General features: G+C 36.8%; 1 protein-coding gene across 1 annotated transcript; it reads left to right on the top strand.

Moving 5' to 3' along the window:
• Positions 1–10,575: 10,575 nt before the first annotated feature.
• Positions 10,576–23,677, top strand: LOC121970805 (starch synthase 3, chloroplastic/amyloplastic-like). The gene is made up of 16 exons (XM_042521771.1): positions 10,576–10,987; positions 11,564–11,624; positions 11,709–13,040; positions 14,112–14,305; positions 14,447–14,717; positions 15,405–15,580; positions 16,390–16,497; positions 17,358–17,467; positions 18,219–18,324; positions 20,387–20,557; positions 21,293–21,421; positions 21,762–21,944; positions 22,086–22,217; positions 22,291–22,402; positions 22,790–22,913; positions 23,384–23,677. The coding sequence occupies exons 1-16, from the start codon at positions 10,886–10,888 to the stop codon at positions 23,511–23,513; spliced, it is 3,441 nt and encodes a 1,146-aa protein (XP_042377705.1). The 5' UTR covers positions 10,576–10,885; the 3' UTR covers positions 23,514–23,677.
• Positions 23,678–23,901: the final 224 nt, after the last annotated feature.

Genomic DNA, 23,901 nt, shown 5'->3' with positions numbered 1-23,901 from the left:
ATTCACCATATATATATATTGATACAGGCAGCTCGGTCAACATTATCTTCAAGAAGACGTTTGACCAGCTTCAAATTAACCGAGCCGAGCTATTGCCAATGACGACCCCGTTATATGGGTTCACTGGCAATGAAGTCCTTCCGATTGGGCAGACCAGGTTGGCTATCTCGCTAGGAGAAAAGCCGCTACTGAGGACGTGGACCACTAACTTCATCGTGGTCGATGCCCCCTCTGCCTACAATGTAATATTGGGACGATCGACCCTCAATGAGTTCTGGGCGGTCGTCTCAACCTTTTGCCAAAAAATCAAATTTCCCGTGGAAGATCGAGTGGGAGAAGTCAGGGCGGAAAGGCCGACCGGAGGCCACCACATTCATTGCGTCCAATCTGGAAGAAGAACGAAAGGAAGAGTTGGTTAGATGCCTCCAGCAGAATCACGACGTCTTCGCGTGGTCAACGCACGAGCTACCAGGAATCTCGCCAAGCGTCGCGTAGCACGAGCTACACGTCCAGCCAGACGCTCGTCCCGTCAAGCAAAGGAAGCGGGACTATAGTGCCGAGCAGAACGTCATCATACGAGCGGAAGTTGAGAAGCTCCTGGAGGCCGGCCACATACGTGAGGTATAGTTCCCAAGTTGGTTAGCGAATGTAGTACTGGTCTCCAAGCCTGGCAACAAATGACGGGTCTGCATCGATTTCCGTGATCTAAACAAGACATGCCCAAAGGACTTCTACCCTCTGCCCCGGATTGACCAAATGGTGGACTCGACCGCTGGATGCGAGCTGATATGCATGCTGGATGCTTATCAGGGGTACAACCAAGTGTCGCTCGCCCATGAAGACCAAGAGAAAGTAAGCTTCATTACGGCGGACGACACCTATTGCTACAACGTAATACCGTTCGGACTGAAGAACGTCGGTGCTACGTACCAGCGACTCATGAACAAGGTGTTCTGAAAGCAGATCGGGCGAAACCTAGAGGTATATGTTGATGATATACTCATTAAATCACTCTGAACGACCGACCTCTATGTAGATATAGAAGAAACCTTCCGAACATTACGGACGTACGGGGTCAAGTTGAACCCGCAAAAGTGTCTGTTCGGAGCAAAAGGTGGTCGTTTCCTAGGTTACATAGTCACCGAGCGAGACATTGAAGCCAACCCTAGCAAGGTCAAAGCGCTACAGGATATGCCGTCGCCCAGAAACTTGAAGGAAGTCCAACGCCTTACGGGTCGCATAATAACACTCTCGGTTCATCTCTAGGACGGTCGATCGGAGCATGCCCTTCTTCAGGATCCTGCGCCGAGCAACCAAATTCAAATGGGATGAGGAATATGACCGAGCATTCGAAGAGTTGAAGGCCTACCTAAACTCATTACCTATATTAGCTAAGTCATCTGTCGGAGAGCCTCTCCGCATTTATTTGTCTTCAACCAAGCACGCGATCGGTTCGGTGCTAGTCCGGCAGAACGGCGAAGAACAGCCAGTGTATTTCCTTAGCCACATTCTAAAGGATGTTGAGTCTCGTTACACTGGTCTTGAGAAGCTTGCCTTCGCACTTGTTCTCGCCGCTCGGAGGCTCCGACCCTATTTCCTGGGGCATACGATCATTGTCATGACAAATAGTTCCTTAGGCCGAGTTCTGCTGAATCCCGAGGTGTCCGGACAACTGATCAAATGGACCACGGAGCTTAGCGAGTTCGACATACAGTATCAGCCCTGGACGACTATCAAGGCGCAGTCATTGGCAGACTTCGTCACTGAGGTACAAAATCCCAAGCCCGAAGCTGTTGGTTGCTACTCGAAAAACCTAGAGGTTCCACTGTACAAAAATTTTGTATAAAGGTCTGAACCTTTTCCTAGCTACCATGTATTCTTTTAAATTAAATTTTGGATCGCCTGCGGAACTTAACACGTTTGATCCAAAACTTAATCTATTTGTTCTTTTAGGTTTTGACTTGGGTCTCCTGCGGAACTTAACACGTTCAACCCAAATCGCTTTAAGTTATTAATTTCCATAATTGGTTCCCAGTACTGACGTGGCGAGGCACATGACCTTCTTGGATATGGGAGCAACCACCACCGACTAGACAAAACCTTTTATAGAAAGCTAATATTTAATTTCCTAAAATAACTTTAGGTTAACCGAAAAGAACAATCAAATCACAAGGATAAATAAAACAAAAGAACACAATATCGAAAAACATATTCGAAATACTAGAACGTAAGCCTCTTGTATTTGGTATTATTTCCATAAATAACTAGTATGATGCGGAAAAGGAAAAACTACTAGTTATACCTTCTAGAAAGACCTCTTGATCTTCTATCATATTCCTCTTCTAACCTCGGACGTTGTGTGGGCAACGATCTTCCGAGATGAGAAACCACCAACCACCTTCTTCTCCTCCTAGCTAGGTTCGGCCACAAAGAAAGAAGCTTCACCAAGGAAGAAAATCAAAACACTAACCAAGCTCCAAGAGATGCTAGCTTTCTCTCCTCCTTCTTCTTCTTCTCCAAGTAGTATCCGGCCACCACAAGAGCTCCAAGGGAAGAGAGAGGTTCGGCCACCACAAGAGGAAGAGAGGAAAAGGATGGTCGGCCACACCAAGGAACCAAAAGAGGGAGAGAAATAATAGAGGTTGTATCTCTTGAAGGCACCCTCACCCCTTCTTTTATATTCCTTGTCCTAGGCAAATTAGGAAATTTAATTACAATAAAATTTTCTTAATTTCCTTGACATGATTTAATTGAGAAAAATAAAATAAAATTTCCCCAATTAAATTCAAGTGGTCGGCCACATCATGAAGAACAAATTGGACAAGTTTCAATCAACAATTAAAACTTCCTAATTTGTTTCCGAAAATTTTAAAATTAAAATTTCTCTTCAAAAAAAAAAAAACTCTTCATGGTTGATAAAAAGAAATTTCCATTATTTTAATTTTTCAACATGTGAATAATTTTTAAAGAGAAAATAAAATATCTCACCAATCTACAAATAAGGAAAGAGATCTAATCTCTTTCTTTAATCTTTTGTAGATCTTTTACAAGAGAGATATTTTAATTTTAATTCTCTTTAATAAATTATGTCTTCCACATAATAAAAATTAAAATTAAATTTCTTTTTTAATTTAATTTGGTCGGCCCCCACTAGCTTGGGTTCAAGCTAGGGCCGGCCACCCAATTTTATACCTAGGCCGGCCCTAGCTTGGTTCCCAAGCTAGCTTGGCCGGCCCCCTTTGGGTGAGTATAGAAGGTGGGTATAGTACTCTATAAATAAGAGACTACGATAGGGACCGAGAGGAGGAATTGATTTTGGTCTCCCGATAAAATTAAGCATCCCGTGTTCGCCCCGAACACACAACTTAATTTTATCAATAATAATTCATTCCACTAGAGAACTATTATTGAACTACCGCACCAATCCCAAATTACATTTTTGGGCTCCTTCTTATTATGAGTGTGTTAGTCTCCCTGTGTTTAAGATATCGAATGTCCACTAATTAAGTGAGTTACTGACAACTCATTTAATTAATATCTAAGTCCAAGAGTAGTACCACTCAACCTTATTGTCATGTCGGACTAAGTCCACCTGCAGGGTTTAACATGACAATCCTTATGAGCTCCTCTTGGGGACATTATCAACCTAGTATCTCTAGGACACAGTTTCCTTCTACAATCAACAACACACACTATAAGTGATATCATTTCCCAACTTATCGGGCTTATTGATTCATCAAACTAAATCTCACCCATTGATAAATTAAAGAAATAAATATCAAATATATATGCTTGTTATTATATTAGGATTAAGAGTACACACTTCCATAATAACCGAGGTCTTTGTTCCTTTATAAAGTCAGTATAAAAGAAACGACCTCAAATGGTCCTACTCAATACACTCTGAGTGTATTAGTGTAATTATATAGTCAAGATAAACTAATACCTAATTACACTACGACCTTCTAATGGTTTGTTCCTTTCCATTTTGGTCGTGAGCTACTATTTATAATTTATAAGGTACTGATAACATCATCTTCTGTATGTGATACCACATACTATGTTATCTACAGTATAAATTAATTGAACAACTACAACTAAATGTAGACAATTTGACCAAATGTGATTCTTTATTCATAATGAATGTTTACAAAGCTTAGGCTTTCAGTATACACTCCAACAGAAGCCACCTGGAAGGTGTACGTAGACGGATCATCCACTCGGCAGGGAAGTGGGGTTGGCATGCTGCTGGTTTCCCCCAACGGAGAACGAATGCACCTGTTCATACGGCTGGACTATCGAACAACCAACAATGAAGCAGAGTATGAGGTGCTAATAGCAGGGTTGCAGGCCGCTTGGAATGTGGGAGCTAACAATGTTTTGATTCATTCAGATTCACAGTTGGCTGCTCAGCAACTTTCGGGAGCATTTGAGATAAGCAACGTCATACTCAAGCTTTATGCGGAAGCCTTCGCCAAACTGAAAGCCGGTTTCCGAGAGGTGGTGATACAGAAGATCCCCCGAGTGGAGAATCAGGCTGCATATATATATGAGCTGGCTAAGCTAGCCAACTCGATATCACCGATCGTCATCGAGCAGCTAGTCGAGCAGGTATCTTTGGTTGCCCACATCGACCGGATGGGGGGGGACTCACATTTCCAAATGACTGGCGAACGACTATAATAGAGTTTCTGAAGTCAGGAGCAACGCCGTCCGATCGGTCGAAAGCGCATCTGTTCAGAAGGAGAGCTGGTCGGCTCTTCCTCATTGGCGACCAGCTCTACAGAAAAGAGAGTCAAGCCAACCAGTTCAAAACTTCAAAGAACCATCAAGTTTTAAACTTCCCACTACGTGTAAGATTTCTTCAAAGTAAAAAATTTCTTGCGGATAAAACTAGATCCGAGAGTTCTGCATACCGACGGTCGCCATCTTCCTACTGAATAAGCTATTCACGGCAGCGGAGCCCCTGATCTGAGCACTGGAGAAGATCGGGGATCTCCAACCGGAACGCGAACCTGCGCTCAAGCTAACCCGCGATCTGGGAAAGAAAGAACTGCAGGATCTCGAAAAGGCGACGGATCTCGCAGCGGAGGCAACACTCGAAAGTTCGACGGAGAAGCGAGAGATCGGGTAAGGGACGGCGAAAAAGACGAAAACGAAAAGCGGAGGGCAGAGGGTGACGCGCACGGAAGAGTCCAGAGGAGGCGGCTTTATACATGGTTCAGGGAGCAGTGGCGCATCAAGGCGTCGTGGGGTGGGAGTGGTTGAAAAATCAGAGCTGTGAAGGAAGACGCTACGGCACCCTAATAAACTCCTTTTATTGTTTTCTAATCTCATCTTATTTCCTATTTTAAACAGAGTGGTAAAAAAGTAATTTTATATTCCCTTTATAAATAAGGCAAAAATAAAAAAAAATACAATAATGACGAGGATCATGAGATCCGAACTAACCGAACGTCGTCCAAGAACCACGGGGAGAGCATCACAGAGTGGGTAACCTAGTGGGTTGGTCGACGAGATCATCTTGTCGGTGTGCTTAGTGGGGCCCAAATATAATGTATTGGCGAAGGTGGGACAGTTACTGGAGTATAGAAGTGGGTCATTTGATGTGCAGAGGGATGGATAATGACGCTGACGTGTACAATGTGGGTTGCGTGCTGCTCTTTTGCACGGCAAAATGGCAAAACCTATTTTATACGAGATTTTTTTTTTCAAAAAAATATATAATTAATTTATATATTCAATGTTTCTAAAAAAGTTAAGATATAAATCAAATTTTATCTTTAGAAATCCCATATTAAACCTAAGAATTTGAGTATATACTTTGGGGGAAATAATCAAAGATATAAAATTGCATGATAATTAATTTTTAAAATATATATATAAAAAATATCATTTCTCCAATTGGATAGGATTAAAAATACATCTAAATTAACTTATAAAGTATGAATTGTTCCATAAATTTATATTTCTATTTAAACTTTCTATTTTGAATAAGACTACTATAATAGACAGTTAAATTTAAAAAAATACCTCAAATAAATTTATACAAACATTACTATTATAATATAATATATGTTTGATTTAATTTAAAAAATATTTTTTTTAATAATTAGACAATTAATTAAATTATACTTTTTAAAACTATATAGTATTACTTTAATAACCCATTAATATATAATTTTAAACGTAAATAAGGTTGTTAATTTCATTAGATGATTTTTTAAAAAAAAAAGAAATTATTGTGGTATGTCCTTTATTTAGTACATTAGAGATGGTGTTAGGGATGTAAATGAATCAAACGGTTCGCGAGCTATTCGGAGCTCGATTCGGTAAAAAACTCGTTCGAGTTTGTTTGTTTATCTTATCGAGCCGAGCTCGAGCTCGATAGTTTTATCGAGCCGGGCTTGAGCTTAAGGATATTCGGCTCGTGAGCTCGCGAACATGTTCGTTTATAGGCTCGCGAGCCAAAAAAAATGAGCTTTAAAACGAGCCTTAAATCGAGCCTTAAAACGAGCCTTAAACGAGCTAAAAAATGAGCTCTAAAATGAGTCAAAAAATGAGCTCTAAAACGAGTCTTAAAATGAGTAAAAAAATAAGCTCTAAAACGAGTCAAAAATGAGCTCTAAACGAGCTCGAAAATGAGCCCAAGCTCATTTAACGAGTTAGGCTCGTTAACTTTGATAATCGAACTAATAACGAGCCGAGTTTAAATTGTTCGCGAGCATGATAATTCTAAAATGAGCCGAGCTCGAGCCTTATGATAAAAGCTCGATTCGAGCTCGAGCCGAGCTCGAACCCGAATATAACTTAAATGAGCCGAGCTCGAGCTTAATACTATTCGACTTGGTTCGATTCATTTACATCGCTAGATTGTGTTAAAATGGTTCTAAACCTCAATATATGTGTGTAACTTGACTCTATGAGAATGTAAATTGATGATGACATTTGTTGTCTCTTTGGTGTAAGCGACCTCAAATATGTCTCTAACTTTGACATTTGCCATATAGTGATAGAATAAAGTCTATCCATTTCGGTGTATGATAGCTTTCAAACTCTATTTACTTTTCCGTAACAATTTGAGTGACAATTCTAGACACGTAAGAGACATTGACATATGTACTAGGTGAAAATTATTGAATAGCCCTCAAACACAATTAGATGATTAAGAGGTGTATTTTTTTTTTTTGGGAAAATAAATTAAATAAAATTATTTGGATAAGAGAGGGTAAGGCTGAGAGATATTTATAGGAAATTTTTTATTATATTTATTACAATCAAAATGCTCTAAAATTAACCTTTTTATTTAAAATAGTATTTATTTATTTATTTTTTAAAAACATAGCCTTTTGAGTGTTACAGGTGGGTCCAGCTCGTTGTGGCCTGTGCATGGCCCGGCCTGATCCACAGACTGAACCGCGCGTGACCCGACCCAACCCGGCCCATAGGCCACTAGCTCGAACTCTCCGTGGGCCGATCTAACCCCTACGATCCCGAGCATGACATAAACCGGGGTGGGTCCCGCAATCGCCGCCACCTCTGCCAACTTATCCGTATAATTAAATTACGGCAATTTACCAAATCACGCATCTAGATATATTAATTGACCAAAAGGCGTATGCTACTTTGGTATTTACCAAAGGACGCATTTTTTCAAGTGCACTTCTCTTTTTATCCTTCTGACCAATCAAATTTTTTTTTGTCGTTTTTCTTTTCTCCCTCTTCTCTTTCCTATCTCCTCTTTCATCAACGACATTTAAAATTTAGTTAATTTTTTGATAACATTTTAATACATTTAGATAAGCTAAAATAAACTATGAATAGCAAATTTGAACTCCTTGCAACATCAGGAATCTACAGGAACTAAAATGAATGTAATCTGAAGTCTCTAGGTCCATTAGTGGGTTCGGTCAAAACTCACTAATGGACCTAGAGAGCTCCGATTGCACCCATTTCAGTTTCTATGGATTCTTGGTGTTGCAAGGAGTTCAAATTTGCTATCCATTATTTATTTTGACTTTTAGAAAATGTTAGAATACGAGAAGAAAGAATCAATAAAAAAATTTCATATCAGGCTCACATTGGGCCTGATATGATTCATATCAGGCCTAACGTGGAGCCTTTTTGCTGATTTTTTCTTCTTATATTTTAACACCTTCTAAAAGTCAAAATAAACAATGGATAGCAAATTTGAACTCCTTGCAACATCAGGAATCTACAGGAACTGAAATGGGTGTTTTTGACCGAAACCCACTGATGGACCCAGAGAGTCGATCGCACTCATTTCAGTTCTATGGATTCCTGATGTTGCAAGGAGTTCAAATTTGCTATCCATTGTTTATTTTGACTTTTAGAAGGTGTTAAAATATAAGAAGAAAAAATCAGCAAAAAGGCTCCACGTTAAGCTCGATATGAATCATATCATGCCAATAGGCCCAACGTGGGCCTGATATGAATTTTTTTTGCACCTTCATAGGGAGGGTGAAATCAAGTAAATCCAAGTAGGGTAGGCCGATCAGTGGGTTTTGACCGAAACCCACTGATGGACCTAGAGACCTCAGATTATACCCATTTCAGTTCCTGTAGATTCCTGATGTTGCAAGGAGTTCAAATTTGCTATCCATTGTTTATTTTGACTTTTAGAAGGTGTTAAAATATAAGAAGAAAGAATCAGCAAAAAAACTCCACGTTAGGCCTGATATGAATCATATCAGGCCCACGTTGGGCCTGATATGATTCCATATCAGGCCCAATATGGATCTCACTCTATTAAGAATTCTCAATTGTTTTAGGAACTCTTCATTTCCAATATAGCATTTTATTTTGACTTAAATCTCAGTTCATGATGTATGTCTTTGTTGGGGGTTTGAAAAATTATGCGGAAAAACCTTAACTACTGAATACCTCTTCAAATATGTTGGATTGGATATTGAAAAGTAATGTTTTTTGCAATTCCTCTACCTTTTGTTTGGTATCTTTTTCCCATTTAAATAATTGACACACTTTTCTTTCAGCCTTCAGAATTTGGAGTGGTGTTTCTTTGTCCTTTTCCCTTATTTCTCGTAAGTGATCTCATTTTCTGGATTAATTTTCTTTTACAAAGAAAGAAGAAATAAGTGAGTCATGACTTATTTGCAGTTACATGCTAATAGAAGAATTAGGTCTATCTGGTATTGTGTCAATTCTATTTATTGGAATTATACGTATCTTCTCTTTTTTCAATAACTATACTATGACTATTTGTTCTAAGTGTTTGCATATGTATTTCTTATAGGTAATGAAACATTATACATTCTCTAATTTGTCAGAGAACTCTCAACGTTTTGCTACTGCCTTTTGCCACTTGATTTCATCACTAGCTGAAACATTTATGTAGGAAGATATGCATTGATGCCCTTATCTATTTTTCTACTTAGAGCAATCATAAATACATTCATTATGAAATGAAGAGTTCCTAAAACAGTTGAGCATTCCTAATAGAGTGAGATCCACGTTGGGCCTGATATGGGATCATATCAGGCATAACATGGAGCCTTTTTGCTGATTCTTTCTTCTTGTATTTTAACACCTTCTAAAATTCAAAATAAATAATGGATAGCAAATTTGAATTCCTTGCAACACCAGAAATCCATAGAAACTGAAATGGGTGCAATCGGAGCTCTGGACCTAGAGACCTCAGATTACACCCATTTCAGTTCCTGTAGATTCCTGATGTTGCAAGGAGTTCAAATTTGCTATCCATTGTTTATTTTGACTTTTAGAAGATGTTAAAATAAAGAAGAAAGAATCAGCAAAAAAGCTCCACGTTAGGCCTAAAATGAATCATATCAGGCCCACGTTGGGCCTGATATGATTCATATCAGGCCCAACGTGGGCCTGATATAAATTTTTTTTGCTGATTCTTTCTTCTTATATTTTAACACATTCTAAAAGTCAAAATAAATAATGAATAGCAAATTTGAACTCCTTGCAACACCAGGAATCCATAGAAATTGAAATGGGTGCAATCGGAGCTCTCTAGGTCCATCAGTGGGTTTTGATCGAAACCCACTGATGGACCTAGAGACCTCAGATTATATCCATTTTAGTTCCTGTAGATTCCTGATGTTGCAAGGAGTTCAAATTTGCTATTCATAGTTTATTTTAGCTTATCTAAATGTATTAAAATGTTATCAAAAAATTAACTAAATTTTAAATGTCGTTGATGAAAGAGGAGATAGGAAAGAGAGGAGGGAGAAAAAAAAAACGACAAGAAAAAAGTTTGATTGGTCAGAAGGATAAAAAGGGAAGTGCACTTGAAAAAGTGCGTCCTTTAGTAAATACCAAAATAGTATATGTTTTTTGGTCAATTAATATATCTAGGTGCATGATTTGATAAATTGCCGATTAAATTATTAAGATGGAGGCGGGTCACGAGCTTCCCTCGTTGCCCGTTCGATCGACGCCACCTGTCTCGCCCAAAAGACCTCTTGGCTTTTTCCATATGCGCTGATTTGAAATATTCCCGCAGAAAAAAATACCGGCAAATTAATGATTTAAATAATATTCTGGGTCGTTTTGCAAATGTTTGACGGCTGCAAAAGCCTCTCCCAGGTTGTCCGCTCGCGGGGACTTCTTCTTCGATCACGTCGGCGATAATTCGAAAACCCACCAGCTAATTCTCTGCCCTCGAATCTCCAAATCCAAAATTCGGAAAAATTCTCCCTCTTTATTTGTTCATTTAATTCATTTTTGAATTCGTCAGCTTTGATTGAGCCCTCTACTACCGGCTTAAAGCCCTCTGGGATTGTAAATCCTTTATAAACACGGCGCCGAGGCTGCTCTGCGTTCATCTGGATTCTGGAATTCGCAAATAGGAAGCGTAGGCGATCTTGGAACGGCGAAAATGGCGATGTCTCTACAGCCGCAGTGGGCGCTATCTTGCCGGAGAACGACCTCGGCGAACACCCGGGTCAGGGTGATGCCGGTTCTCGGGCTTTTCTCCCGCGTAAGTTTCCTGCTTTCGTGTTTTTTTTTTCCTTCTATCTCTTAGTTCTCAGTGCGGTTTGGGTTTTAATAAGGTTTGCTTTCATTGCTGAGTCCGAAAGGTGCTGTCTTTGGGGTTTGATTTATTGAGTAGGAGTGATCTGTTTGTTTTCGGTAGTTGCCGAATTTGAGTATTGGTAATAATGCCATCCTCGGTGACAATTATTAGGTTGGTTACACATTCGCTGAATTGAGTTTTTTTCCCAGAAAAATATGGTTTTTCGTGTGTTCTTTATTCATCAGATATATCCTTTTCGATGTTCTTTTACTTGTGATTTATTTCGAAGTTTTTTTTTTCTTATATAGTTTGGCCGATTTTGGAATTTATTTTGATCGTAAACTAGATTGCAGTTCCAAACGAGAAGTACGCCAATTTGAAATACCAATGCTACTAACTTTTTTTCTTCTTCTGGGTGGTATGAGTTATTGTATTGTACACTGTTGTTTCAATAAGATGATCACATATGATTAGCTAAAATCCTAATAGTGTGAAAAAAAGAATTCATTTTTTTTTATTTTGTTCATGTACTCTCCACAGTCATCACTAAGGTATCAAGAAGTTAGAATCAAATTTATACCTTGTGCGCTGGCAAGTTCAGGTAAATAATTCACTTATCATTTGAAATCAAATATTTTATCCATAATCCGGATACATTCTTCAGGTTTTGATTTGCATTGTGCAGACTATTCTAAAAGGCACCCCAAAAGGATCTTGATCCCAAAGACAAAGGCTTCTTCTACTCCAAGAGGATTTGCTCCTATAGCTAGACCATTGGTAGGAACGAGCACTCAAAAAAGAGATCAAAATGACACCGAAGACAAAGAACCATCGCATACTCCTAGCAGTACCCTAACCGATAAAATATTTACTAGGGATTCACAAGTGGCTGATAAAAATTTCTCAGGCATCCCTTTTACTGCTACAATTGATACTGAATGTGATGTACCTACAGTGCTGTCTGGCAATGAAGAACATGGACAAGGTCTGGGAACTCTGTATGTCAAAGTTGATCATAGTGACAAAATAATAGAAAATGGGGAAAAGAATGGCCAGTTCAATGAAGTGGAAAGGCATGTGGCCCTTGGTAATGATCAGATAGGCGGAATATCGATATCAGAAAAGACATCAATAGCTGATCAACAGGAGGAAAAACCCAGTAACCGTGAAAATAATTTTGATAAAGATGACACTGATTTTGGGGACTCATTACTCAAACATAGAGAAGAATTTGATGCACTCAAACAAAGAAAACAATTGGAGGATCTTGCTAATGAAAACTTCTCAAGAGGTAATAAAATATTTGTGACTCCAGAAGTGGTGACTCCAGACCAAGTTATCAAAATTTTCTTGAACCAAAATTTATCTGTATTGGCAACTGAAACTGAAATTTTAATCAAGGGTGCTTACAATGGTTGGAAATGGAAATTTTTTACAGAGAAATTGCAGAAAACCAATCTTATAGGAGATTGGTGGGCTTGTGAACTCTATGTGCCTAAGGAGGCATATAGAGTGGATTTTGTATTTTTCAATGGTGCCGATGTATATGAGAATAATGATTATAAAGATTTCTCTATATCTGTAGAAGGTGATATGGATGAAACTAAATTTGAAGAATTCTTGCTTGAAGAAAAGAAGAAGGAGCTTGAAAGACTTGCTGCCGAGGAAAATGAAAAGAAAAGGCTGGCAGAAGAGCAGCGCCAGAGGGAAGCAGAAAAAGCTGCAATTGAGTCTGACAGATTACAAGCAAAGACACAAGTAGAGAAAAGAAGGCAGGGATTGCATCATGTAATGAAATTGGCTTCACAATCAGCTCACCATGTATGGCAAATGGAGCCTAGTTTATTTGAAGGTGGTGACAGGATTAAACTGTATTATAACAGAAGTTCACACCCACTTGCCCATGCTTCAGAGATTTGGGTTCATGGAGGTCACAACAACTGGAGTGAAGGACTGTCTATTGTCAGGGAACTTTCCCGTTCTGAGAAAGTTGATGGTGATTGGTGGTGTGTTGATGGTATGTGTGGTTACTTTAGCATTTTTTTTCAACCTGGATATTCAGTCTTCTTGGACTCTTTTTAATCATGCAACTAGGCACTTCCTTTTCTGGATAAGCATTATCATGGTGCTGATCAAGCTTCCGTTTAGATATTGTTGATATCTTGTCTTCTCTAATTTCACATTCGAATTTGATGAACCTTGTTAGAGCCCCAATTATTCTTGACCCTAATTCAGATAAATCCTGTCCGTCTTTTAATAGGTCTGCTGCATTAATCCATATGTTTGTGACAGTTTATTTTTGCTACCTGTGACATTCTTCCTGATTCTTTAGACAATATCAGTTGATTTAGGTCTTCCATTTTCTACACATTGTGCATGATTGACCAAGACTTCATGTGAAGTGAACACTGCTTTTCACTTTTCAGATCTCTAAGCTACAATAGTTATCAGAGCCAGTCACTCTGTGTACTTTGTTTGCACATCTTAATTACATTTGGTTTTGTATGTGTGTTGAAAAAACAACATTTGATGAACCTTGTTTTCCTGGCATATGCATTATTCTTCAAACATGGATCAAACAATTCTTGAAACTATCATTTCTGTCTTTATCATGGAAAATTCTGCCATCAGTGGTGTTTTAGAAATTGTTGTTTTTTTTAAAAAAAAAATGCAGTATTTTTGTGCAAGCTCAATCCTTCAATTCATACACAGATTCAAGGTTAAAGGAGGCTATTTTAAATTGGTCAAAATGTGTAATCTCTGGATTTCAAGCACTTATGTCCTAAAAAACATGAAGCACCTTCACTCAGACATATAATATATCTTAAATTGTTCTCAATTTGGAGATTAGCTCTTAAGATTCTGACACAAGCTAGTCTATGGTTGGTTGTATTCATTTTGGTGTGTTTGTCATTTGGTTGCTTGACAATTCATATGTTGTTGACGACTATAAGCAATAATAGTTAAATATTTTCTGACAAAACATAATTTAGTTTTTGCTTACACCTTAACCTTTTGTCCTCATTGCTTAGTAGAACATTAACATACTGTTCATGCCACTATTCTTAATAATTATTTCATTTCACAGTTGTTGTGCCTGATCAAGCAGTGGTTCTGGATTGGGTTTTTGCCAATGGACCACCAGGAAAGGCAGTTTGTTATGACAACAACAACCTTAATGACTTTCATGCTACTGTACCAAAGGGCATGCCTGATGAACTTTTCTGGGTTGAAGAAGAGCAACGAATCTTCAGAAAGCTTCAAGAAGACAGAAGAAAAAAGGTAGAGGCTCTTTGTAAAAAGATCGTGTATTATCTTGTAACTAATTCAATATTATATTTGATACCTGAGCAAACAAAGAAATTTTCCTGTGTTCAGATTCTTTTTTTTTTTGTTTAATCGGAATCATGTTTATTTTCGCAGGCTGAAAAAATTGAGCGCGTGAAAGCTGAAACAAAGGAAAGGACAATGAAAATGTTTTTGTTGTCTCAAAAGCATATAGTGTATACTGAACCAGTTGATGTGCAAGCTGGAAAAATGGTCTCCATTTTTTATAATCCATCTAATACTGTCCTAAATGGAAAGCCTGAAGTTTGGTTTAGGTGTTCATTCAACCGTTGGAGTCACCCTAAAGGACCTCTACCACCTCAAAAAATGGTTCTGGCAGAGAATGGTTCACACCATAAAATAACTGGTTAGATTTTTCAAGTCAGAATTTCTTAGTTTCCTTTTCTTTTTGACTATTTTTTGTTCTTGATGTCAATATGCTATCAAATATACTCTTAAAGTATTAAGGGATTCTTTCTCAATGTTCTTTAGTATTGATACTATTTGATGTTTACTTTAGTGTGCATCTTTCTGCTAACACAAGAAATAGGAAATCCTGCTTTTAAGCACTGATGCATTCTTATCCATGTTGAATGAAATTCTTATCTTGGCTTGTTGAATAAAGTTTAGTTCTATTCAAATTTGTCATTTTTTGGTACTGTTTGCTTGATGTGTAGATCTTTATCTATAATATAAATTTTCTTATGATTGGTGTGCTTAAAAAACCTTTTAACTGTTTCCTTGTATCCAACCAATAGTTATACTGTTCATCTCATGGAATGTTGGTATGCTTGTGGAATGGATCTGATCAGGTTTTCCCTTGTTTTTTTGTTATTGTTTTGCCTTGACCTAGTCCATCTTAGATTGTCCATTGAGTGTTTATATTAAAGAGCCTATAGGTGCAAGTCTTTTGATGCATTTCAAGTCATTAAATTGCTTCATTTCTAGACTACTATGCTATGGTACGCTAATGTGGATTTATAGTAAATATTTATGTTAAAGTTTGATGGTCAACAATTTCTGAATTTTAAATTTTCTTTGTTTATTTTTGCAGTTAAGGTCCCTATTGATGCCTATATGATGGATTTTGTTTTCTCGGAGAAGGAAGATGGCGGACTCTATGATAACAGAAATAAGATGGATTATCATATACCTGTCACGGGAAGCATTGCAAAGGAACCACCTATGCACATTGTCCATATTTCTGTTGAGATGGCACCTATTGCGAAGGTAAGGTCACTTGCTGAATGATTGTTGCCTTATATCTAGGTTGTGAATATAATTTGGGAAGCTAAGTGCTCGTGTATGAATATCAATGTCGGCAACTTGTGCAATCAGATAAACTTTAATCAAATTTATGGAATTTGTTTGTCATGCTTTAAATGTTTCATATACTCCTGCTAATTAATACTGAATCTGATTTTTTCACCTTAATACTAATTCTATATTGTCATGCTCTTATTAGACATGCTTTTTGTGAAGCTTATTGTTATAATATGCTAAAAACTTAAACCTGTTTTATTAGGACCGACATAGATGAGAGAACTAACATATCAACTTGTTAGACTCAACCACAGATGGAAAATGCTTACGTCTAGCTTAATAATGGATCATCTAAACTAATAAAGCTTCTTTATTGGCTACAACTTACTGCATGAGACTAAAGTGTCACAATCTTCCCTGTTCAAGGATTGACGTCCTGTGTCCTGCTAAGATTTAAAGTCTAGTTCATAGTCTAGAATCAACCTTAATAGGTGGCTTGTAAGGCCAGTGGTGTCTGTAGCGACATTTTCCAACACATCTAGTGCTAATTGTCACAATGGCTTAAATGAGAAGATGATTTGCACAATTCCGAGTCCAATTTTGAGTGACCTTTGTTTTCTATTTCACCATTTAAATGACCCCCCGATGAATGTTTGTTTTTGTTTCTATCAGTTTATTGGATTATGATAAAGTGAGGATGTGTAAACTTAAATATTTTTTGGTTATTTTCTTTAATACTTGATGGTCAATTACATACCTATGCTATCCTTTTGCAGGTTGGTGGTCTTGGGGATGTTGTTACTAGTCTTTCTCGGGCAGTTCAAGATTTGGGCCATAAAGTTGATGTTATTCTTCCAAATTATAATTGTATGAATCTTAACAATGTAAGATCATCTTGCTATTTTCCATCTCATCCTTTCGATTATGTTGATTCCATCTGAGTGATCTATATAAATATCAATTTCATTTGCTATAGAATTCTACCAATAAATACAGATACTAATGAATGGCAGTCGTATGTGTGTTTCTTGTAGGTTGTGTGTATTTTGTTCTTTTACAAGTGGAAAATAGTTTTAACTTTTGATATGCTATTGATTTATTCTAAATGGAACTCGTTTAACAAAAGTTGATTATGAAGGTTTAAATTTCAATTGGCAATTTGGGAATAATTGTCTTTGAAATAACATGGGGAAGACAGTAGGTCTTTGTTCTTGTATATCGTACACTAGGTAAAGTAAATTCTAAGAACATGGTCGAAACCAGAAAATATACATGGAAGAAAAGTGCTTTCTCAGGGAAAGTTTCTTATGCCAATACAGTTTATAAACTGATCTGGCATCCTGGTGTTATCCATAGAGCTTTCTTTCTTCTGTTGTGTTTTTTAAATATTATAAATTTATATAGATTTTTTGTAAATAAATATACGAACTGCTCTCAGGTTAATAATGTCCAGTTCTAGTTCATATTCTGTCAGACAAGGTTTTGTTGATAAATACATCACTTATTTACATGCTTCAACAGTTTTCCTGTGCCCTTGTTTGGTAAAGGACATTTCTCACACATTCTCTATCGCTAAGACAATCTTTTCTTGTTTTGTTTCATTTTGCATTGGCCTCATGACTTTTAAGTTTGGATTTTTATTTTGTCAGACTTGCTCACTTGTTTTTTCAGCCAATGAGCTGTAGTAATCATAGCTTTCTTTTTGAGATCCCTGAATTTCTTTGACATTTTTGTAATGATTCAGGTGAAAGACTTCCATTACCACAGCACCTTTTCTTGGGGTGGGACAGAAATAAAAGTTATGTTCGGCAAGGTTGAGGGCCTTTCTGTATATTTTTTAGAGCCACAAAATGGGTATGTAGTAATTCTTTCCTCTTAATAGTGTTTGTTCATTCACATGGCTATTCTGAACATGATGATTTGAGCAGTGGAAACTTCAAGTTATTTTTTCCCATTTGGTGGGGGAGTGATGGGAGAGCTTGGGAATTGGCTAGCTAGCAACATAATATCAAATATTGGAGAAGTATCTTATCATTCAGCTTACACATTTGGTCTTCATGGCCTAGAACAAGCTGGTTATGAATTTGAGCTATTGAATGGTCAATCTGAGCAACGACTGATTCTATTCTGAGGCTGATCTGCCTATGCTAGGGGGACAGACTTAAATGCAATAGTATTGCAAAATCCTGATTATTGGAAAAATTAGAACTAAAAATATTCATGCTTCATGTTATAGACAAAGGATCAAGCATCTTGATCTAACATAGCCTGTGATTGATTCATCAATCAGCATTCCTAGTTTCCCCTACATTAGTTTAGCTTGTAATTTCTTTGTTAGGGTGACATAGATTCCATTGTGATCTGAGATTGTGGAATTGTGGTCAAGGAATTAAGTGTTAGATCAGGTCATTGATTTAATCTAACCAGCTCATTTTTAACTGCAACTGTTGACTTTACCAGATAGATCTGGCTTGAATGTACTATTTCTTGGATGCATTATTATCGGCTCATAATGTGGAGTGTTGTATTCTTTTATTATATTTGTAATACATTCACATTTGATAATGTGGTTGGTTATAGGTCATTATATTACAATATTATGCAGGATGTTCTCGGTGGGGTGCATATATGGTAGAAATGATGATGGGAACAGATTCGGTTTCTTTTGTCATGCTGCCCTGGAGTTTCTCCTTCAAAGTGGATTTCAACCTGTGAGTTAAACTGATGGCATACTTTCTTCACTTGTATTCTTTTGGGAGTAATATCCTTGTGCACTTCCATCAATTGTGTGTGATCATTTTATCTGAGAAAACAGTCCTATTAGTATTAAATTCAACACATAATTGTGTGATAGATGCATTCGTACATAAGAGACAACATTTAGTTGGCTGAAGTAAAAAAACCTTTTAGAAGAGAAATAATGGTTACACTATATGGAGTTTGCCATAAATATCGTACCTGAAATGATGGTTACACTAAAAGTAGCTTAATGGATTTGCATCTGTTTCTGATGTAAGTTGCTATAATACATTCAATACCTCATTAGAAGCTAGACTGTGATCGCATCTTTCACTTTCCTCTCACGCACATCTGCTTTATTAAGTTGTTGAACACATGCCACTAAGCAAATATCATCCTCCATGCTTCTACCCTCCCTTAAGTGCCTCATATGCATTCATATTTCCACCATATGTGAAACTTGTTTCTACAACAACAACAACCAAGCCTTTTCCCACTAGTTGGGGTCGGCTGTATGAATCCTTTTACGCCATTGAGCTCTATCTCCTATTATATCATCATCTATATTTAAATAAATTTTATCTTGTTTTATTGTTGCTAACCAAATCCTTTTTGGCCTTCCTCTTCCTCGTTTGATATGCATATTTATCATAGTTTCACATCGCCTAACTGGAGCATTTATTGGTCGTCTAAGTACATGTCCGTACCATCTTAAACGTGTCTCTCGGAATTTTTCCTCAATAGATGCAACTCCGACTTTCTCTCTAATGCTCTCATTTCTTATTTTGTCCATCTTCATATGTCCACACATCCACCTTAACATCCTCATCTCTGCAACTCTCATCTTCTTCTCATGTGCTCGAGTCATGGCCCAACATTCAACTCCATATAACATAACAGGTCTAACTGCGATTTTATAGAATGTGAAACTTGTTTCTGACAACAACAAAAGCCCTCACCTATAGATCAACTTCACAAAGGGATTGAGCAACCAACAAAGTCAATTGTCTGTCTATGTTGACCGCACTGCACCAAACCTTAAAAGTGCTCTCTAATGCTTCCTCATGTGCAAAGATATCATCACAAGAGATTCTCTGGGGAAATAATGAGGAAATAATTCCTGGTTTCATGAAGGATCAAATACAAGTTAATGGCTTTACCAATCAAACAGCAGTTACATAAACTGCTGTTGCTTCTTGTAAATGATGGATGAATTGTCCTGACAGCCAATTATTACTATCACCTCATTTGAAACTGGAAAGATATTCTTAGGCAATTGAGTGAAAGTCAAAATGCTCTCTAGACACTTCTAGATCATGTTTGCATAGAAATTCACTTTCTGTTTTCAAATCAAAGTATCTATGTTAAGCACATTCTCTAATAAAACTGTCTTCAAATCAAAGTATCTATGATAAGCATCATGGAATTAAGGACTTCAATTACATGCAATAGCATACTGTTGCTATAAAAAAGTGCACTTGATTTTCAGCGAGTCAAATAGACATCGCAAATACTGACTTTGTTAAGATGACATAATTACAGTCAGTTTCAAGTAAACACTCTTTTTTGAGGAAGTGCGCTTACTTATATCCCTTTCCCCAATATAGCTTGCAAAAATATTGCAGCTTTGATGAGAAAATCAAAACACTTGATTGGTGCGGACTTGCTATCCCATTGGGGTGAATTCAAGTCATTTCAGCAATGAATCTAATCTCTCTCAACAGGGATAAGACTCCTTCCTGTGAAATGCTACTGTGATATATCCATGTTGTACTGATCTTCCATCAGAGAAATACGCTCTGCATAAAATTTTCTATAGAAACAGCAAAGGATAGTTTACATTCTGAGTTTCTTTGGACCAGTACACTTACTATATCAAATATATAAGAATTTTTTTTTGATGAGTGTGTTACAAGTTTATCTCTCAAGCATGCTTCTTTTATCCTCAAATTAATCATAGCCTATATTATATGATGTGCAGAATGTTATTTTTATTATTTTTACAAATCTTAAACTTTTTTTGTTTCTGGGCAGGATATTTTGCATTGCCATGATTGGTCCAGTGCTCCTGTAGCATGGTTATTTAAAGAACACTACATTCACAACGGACTGAGTAATTCTCGAGTAGTTTTTACAATTCATAATCTTGAGTTTGGGATACAGAACATTGCCAGAGCAATGATGTTTGCTGATAAGGCTACCACTGTCAGTATCTAGCTTTCTTGAAATATTACTATTTTTGTAATTATGATAGCTGTTCTTTTTCCTATAGTTTTTAAATTGTGTACAATATTTTTTTTATGCTTCATATATAGTTTCCTTTTCACTTGCTATTCAGAAAAAAGTCTTATTAATTTCTTTTTCATTTTTATGTTTTTGTCTTACTAGATCTTTGTTGCAATCTGATTGTTCATCAATTGATGTTTCTGTTCTTTGGAATACTTTTCACATTGGGGAAGTGGTTTTCAAGTCTATCATGATAAATAGTAGTCAATATTACTGAAATTGTCATTACTTTATCCAGAAACAACCTTACCTATGCCCTCAAAAGGGTGGACCTCAAACTCAAGTACGACTAAAATCTACTTTATATTTTATTCTATGCATAACCCCACAAGCAATGTGGGACTGATCAAAGATATTCACGCCCACATTAATTCAGATAATATATTGCATTGTGGATTCATGCCTATTAGATTAGATGGTCTGAACACCACAAGCACTCAAGCAGTTGAATCTTGGTGTTATATTGTGTAAAATATTCATTAAAATGAAACTATGCTCTTTGAGCATTATGTTTCATATTTTGATTTAATTTGTAGATTCATGTTTAAACAGTCAGATATCTTCCTTAATTGTACTAGTTTTTTGAGTTCTACTTTGAATAGAATAAGACAAGCTTTTGCTGCAACTTATTCTTTTCTTATGTCTTCAATGCAGGTATCCCAAACATATTCTAGAGAGATTTCTGGAAATTCTGCAATATCTCCTCATCTCGGCAAGTTCCATGGTATTGTAAATGGAATTGATCCAGATATCTGGGACCCATGCAATGATCAGTTCATCCCGGTAACATCTTTGACTCTTTCAATGTCTTCTGGTACAATTTTGGCATTTATCTTTCTATATGCACAATTTCCTTCTTATTTGGGTTGCAATATTTTGACTGAGGACATGCTTAGAGTTATGTATATGCAGATGCAAACAAAACTATATATATATATAAACTAATTTAGGACATGGTTACATCTTTAATTTCCACCTGGGCTGAGAGTCGTTGTCTTGTGGTGCTTATTGGTTAAAGTATACTGAAGCATTTGCTTTTTATTAAAATGTTTTTAAGTAATAATTGATGTTAAAAACTATTTTCTGTTAAATCGATATCTTTGTTTGTTTCATGGAATTTTAGGTGTCGTACACATCAGAAAATGTGATGGAAGGTAAGAGGGCTGCTAAAGATGCATTGCAACAAAGACTAGGATTGAAGAGATCAGACCTTCCTTTAGTAGGTATTATTACCCGCTTAACAGTTCAGAAGGGAATTCACCTGATCAAACATGCTGTTTGGCGTACACTTGAACAAAATGGACAGGCAGGGTTTTCTTTGCTTTCTAAAGCAATGTTTTTGCATCCAATTATTTCATCTCATCATTTCTGTATCACCGCACTTTATATTACTGTATTTTGGGTAATTCTTTTGTACCGTTTCATAAACTTAATGACCTTGTTGCAGGTTGTTCTTCTTGGTTCAGCTCCAGATCCTCGTATTCAGAATGATTTTGTTAACTTGGGAAATCAATTGCACAATTCACATGCTGATCGTGCACGCTTTTGCTTGACGTATGATGAACCTCTTTCACATCTGGTAAGATGCTACTTCTCATGGAAGGTGGCCTCTCATTTTGATATAAGATGTTTTCTAATCCATTGTCCTTCAGATTTATGCTGGTGCAGACTTTATTCTTGTTCCATCTATTTTTGAACCCTGTGGATTGACCCAACTTATTGCTATGAGATATGGCTCTGTTCCTATAGTTCGTAAAACAGGAGGTGAGTTTTCTTAATGTCTCTCAGTTATTAAATTTCGTTAAAACGACAATATTAAGGTACAAAATTCTATATAGAGTAATAGTGTAGGTAAAAATTGATCTAGTGCCCATGTTAGTGTTTGCCTTTAACCCTTGCACAACTTCATGGAAATACTTGATCATTTAATGCACAAGGAGGTTTCATCTATAGAACTTATAGATAGTGTTGTAGATCATAGTTTCTTTTATTGATTGGAATCTCCAAATAGAAGCAGAATGGTTTATATATAAAGTATGACCATGTAAATTGCTTGCCAATAGTTTCTATGGATTTTCTACTCTTTATTTTTTATAAGGATTTGAGTTTATTTTCTTGAAATATTGTTCTTAAAGCTGTTGTCTTCTACAGGACTTTATGATACTGTATTCGACGTTGACAATGATAAAGAAAGAGCTCAAGCACAAGGCCTTGAACCAAATGGATTCAGCTTTGAAGGAACTGATGCCGGTGGCATGGACTCTGCCCTCAACAGGCATGTTTATTACTTGCATTAATGGGCTTCTTCATTTTACGTTGGTTATTCTTAAACCAGAAATTTGATTGGTATATACTTGAGGTTCTTTTCTTTTTGAAAGACAGATAAATTCCATTTTGGGGGATCAGAAAAAATTAAAATAAATTTCCATCTAACTTGAAATAAATATTAAACTGTTTAGATGATAACAATACTGTAAACTCAACATGCTAAGTAGGGCCTGCGTTGTCAATTTTGTTTGCCAAGTAATTAGGTACACAACTCACATTATACCAACATTTTGTTTGATTTGTACACCATTATTCCAATATTGTGCCACCTGCTATAACAATCTCTAATTTAGAAAGTATACATTTGTCGTTTAATTTGTACTGATAGCTTATTTCGACTTTCATTCCAAAAGATATAAACCGTTAGATCAAGCAACTGACAAGCAAATTATTTGATCTTATAATGGGATTTTCCAGAGCCTTCCCTGCTTGGTCCAATGCTCGGGAGTGGTTCTACTCGTTATGCAAGCGTGTGATGGAGCAAGACTGGTCCTGGAATCGGCCTGCACTGGACTACATGGAGCTCTACCATTCCACCAGGAACTAAGAACATCATGGAGAGAAAAATCTTGTAGACTGGTCTTAGAAAATCTCTGTACAGATGATCATTCTTGCAGTTTTTTACTTTCTAATTATTGTTCTATGTATTTATTCAATAGTTCAAATGTACAAGTGCTACACTACTCTATTGGTGGAATAAGTTTTAACTTATTTTTGATGATGGCAACTTTTGCAAATAGCTTTAATGTGCATGATATTGCATCTATGCCTTTGTTGTCATAGACCACAATTTGGGCAAGTAACCCTGTTAAATCTATAGAAAAGAGGGATTTTCAATGCCTCAAAAGAGATTATAATGACAAATAAACTAACATAATTTGCAATAGATACATACTGATACAATCATTTGTGCTTAGAAACATGAGTGAGGGCTA

Source organism: Zingiber officinale, chromosome 4A (assembly GCF_018446385.1).
Source record: "Zingiber officinale cultivar Zhangliang chromosome 4A, Zo_v1.1, whole genome shotgun sequence".
NCBI classification, from domain to species: domain Eukaryota; kingdom Viridiplantae; phylum Streptophyta; class Magnoliopsida; order Zingiberales; family Zingiberaceae; genus Zingiber; species Zingiber officinale.
This window is presented reverse-complemented; position numbering and strand designations above follow the sequence as displayed.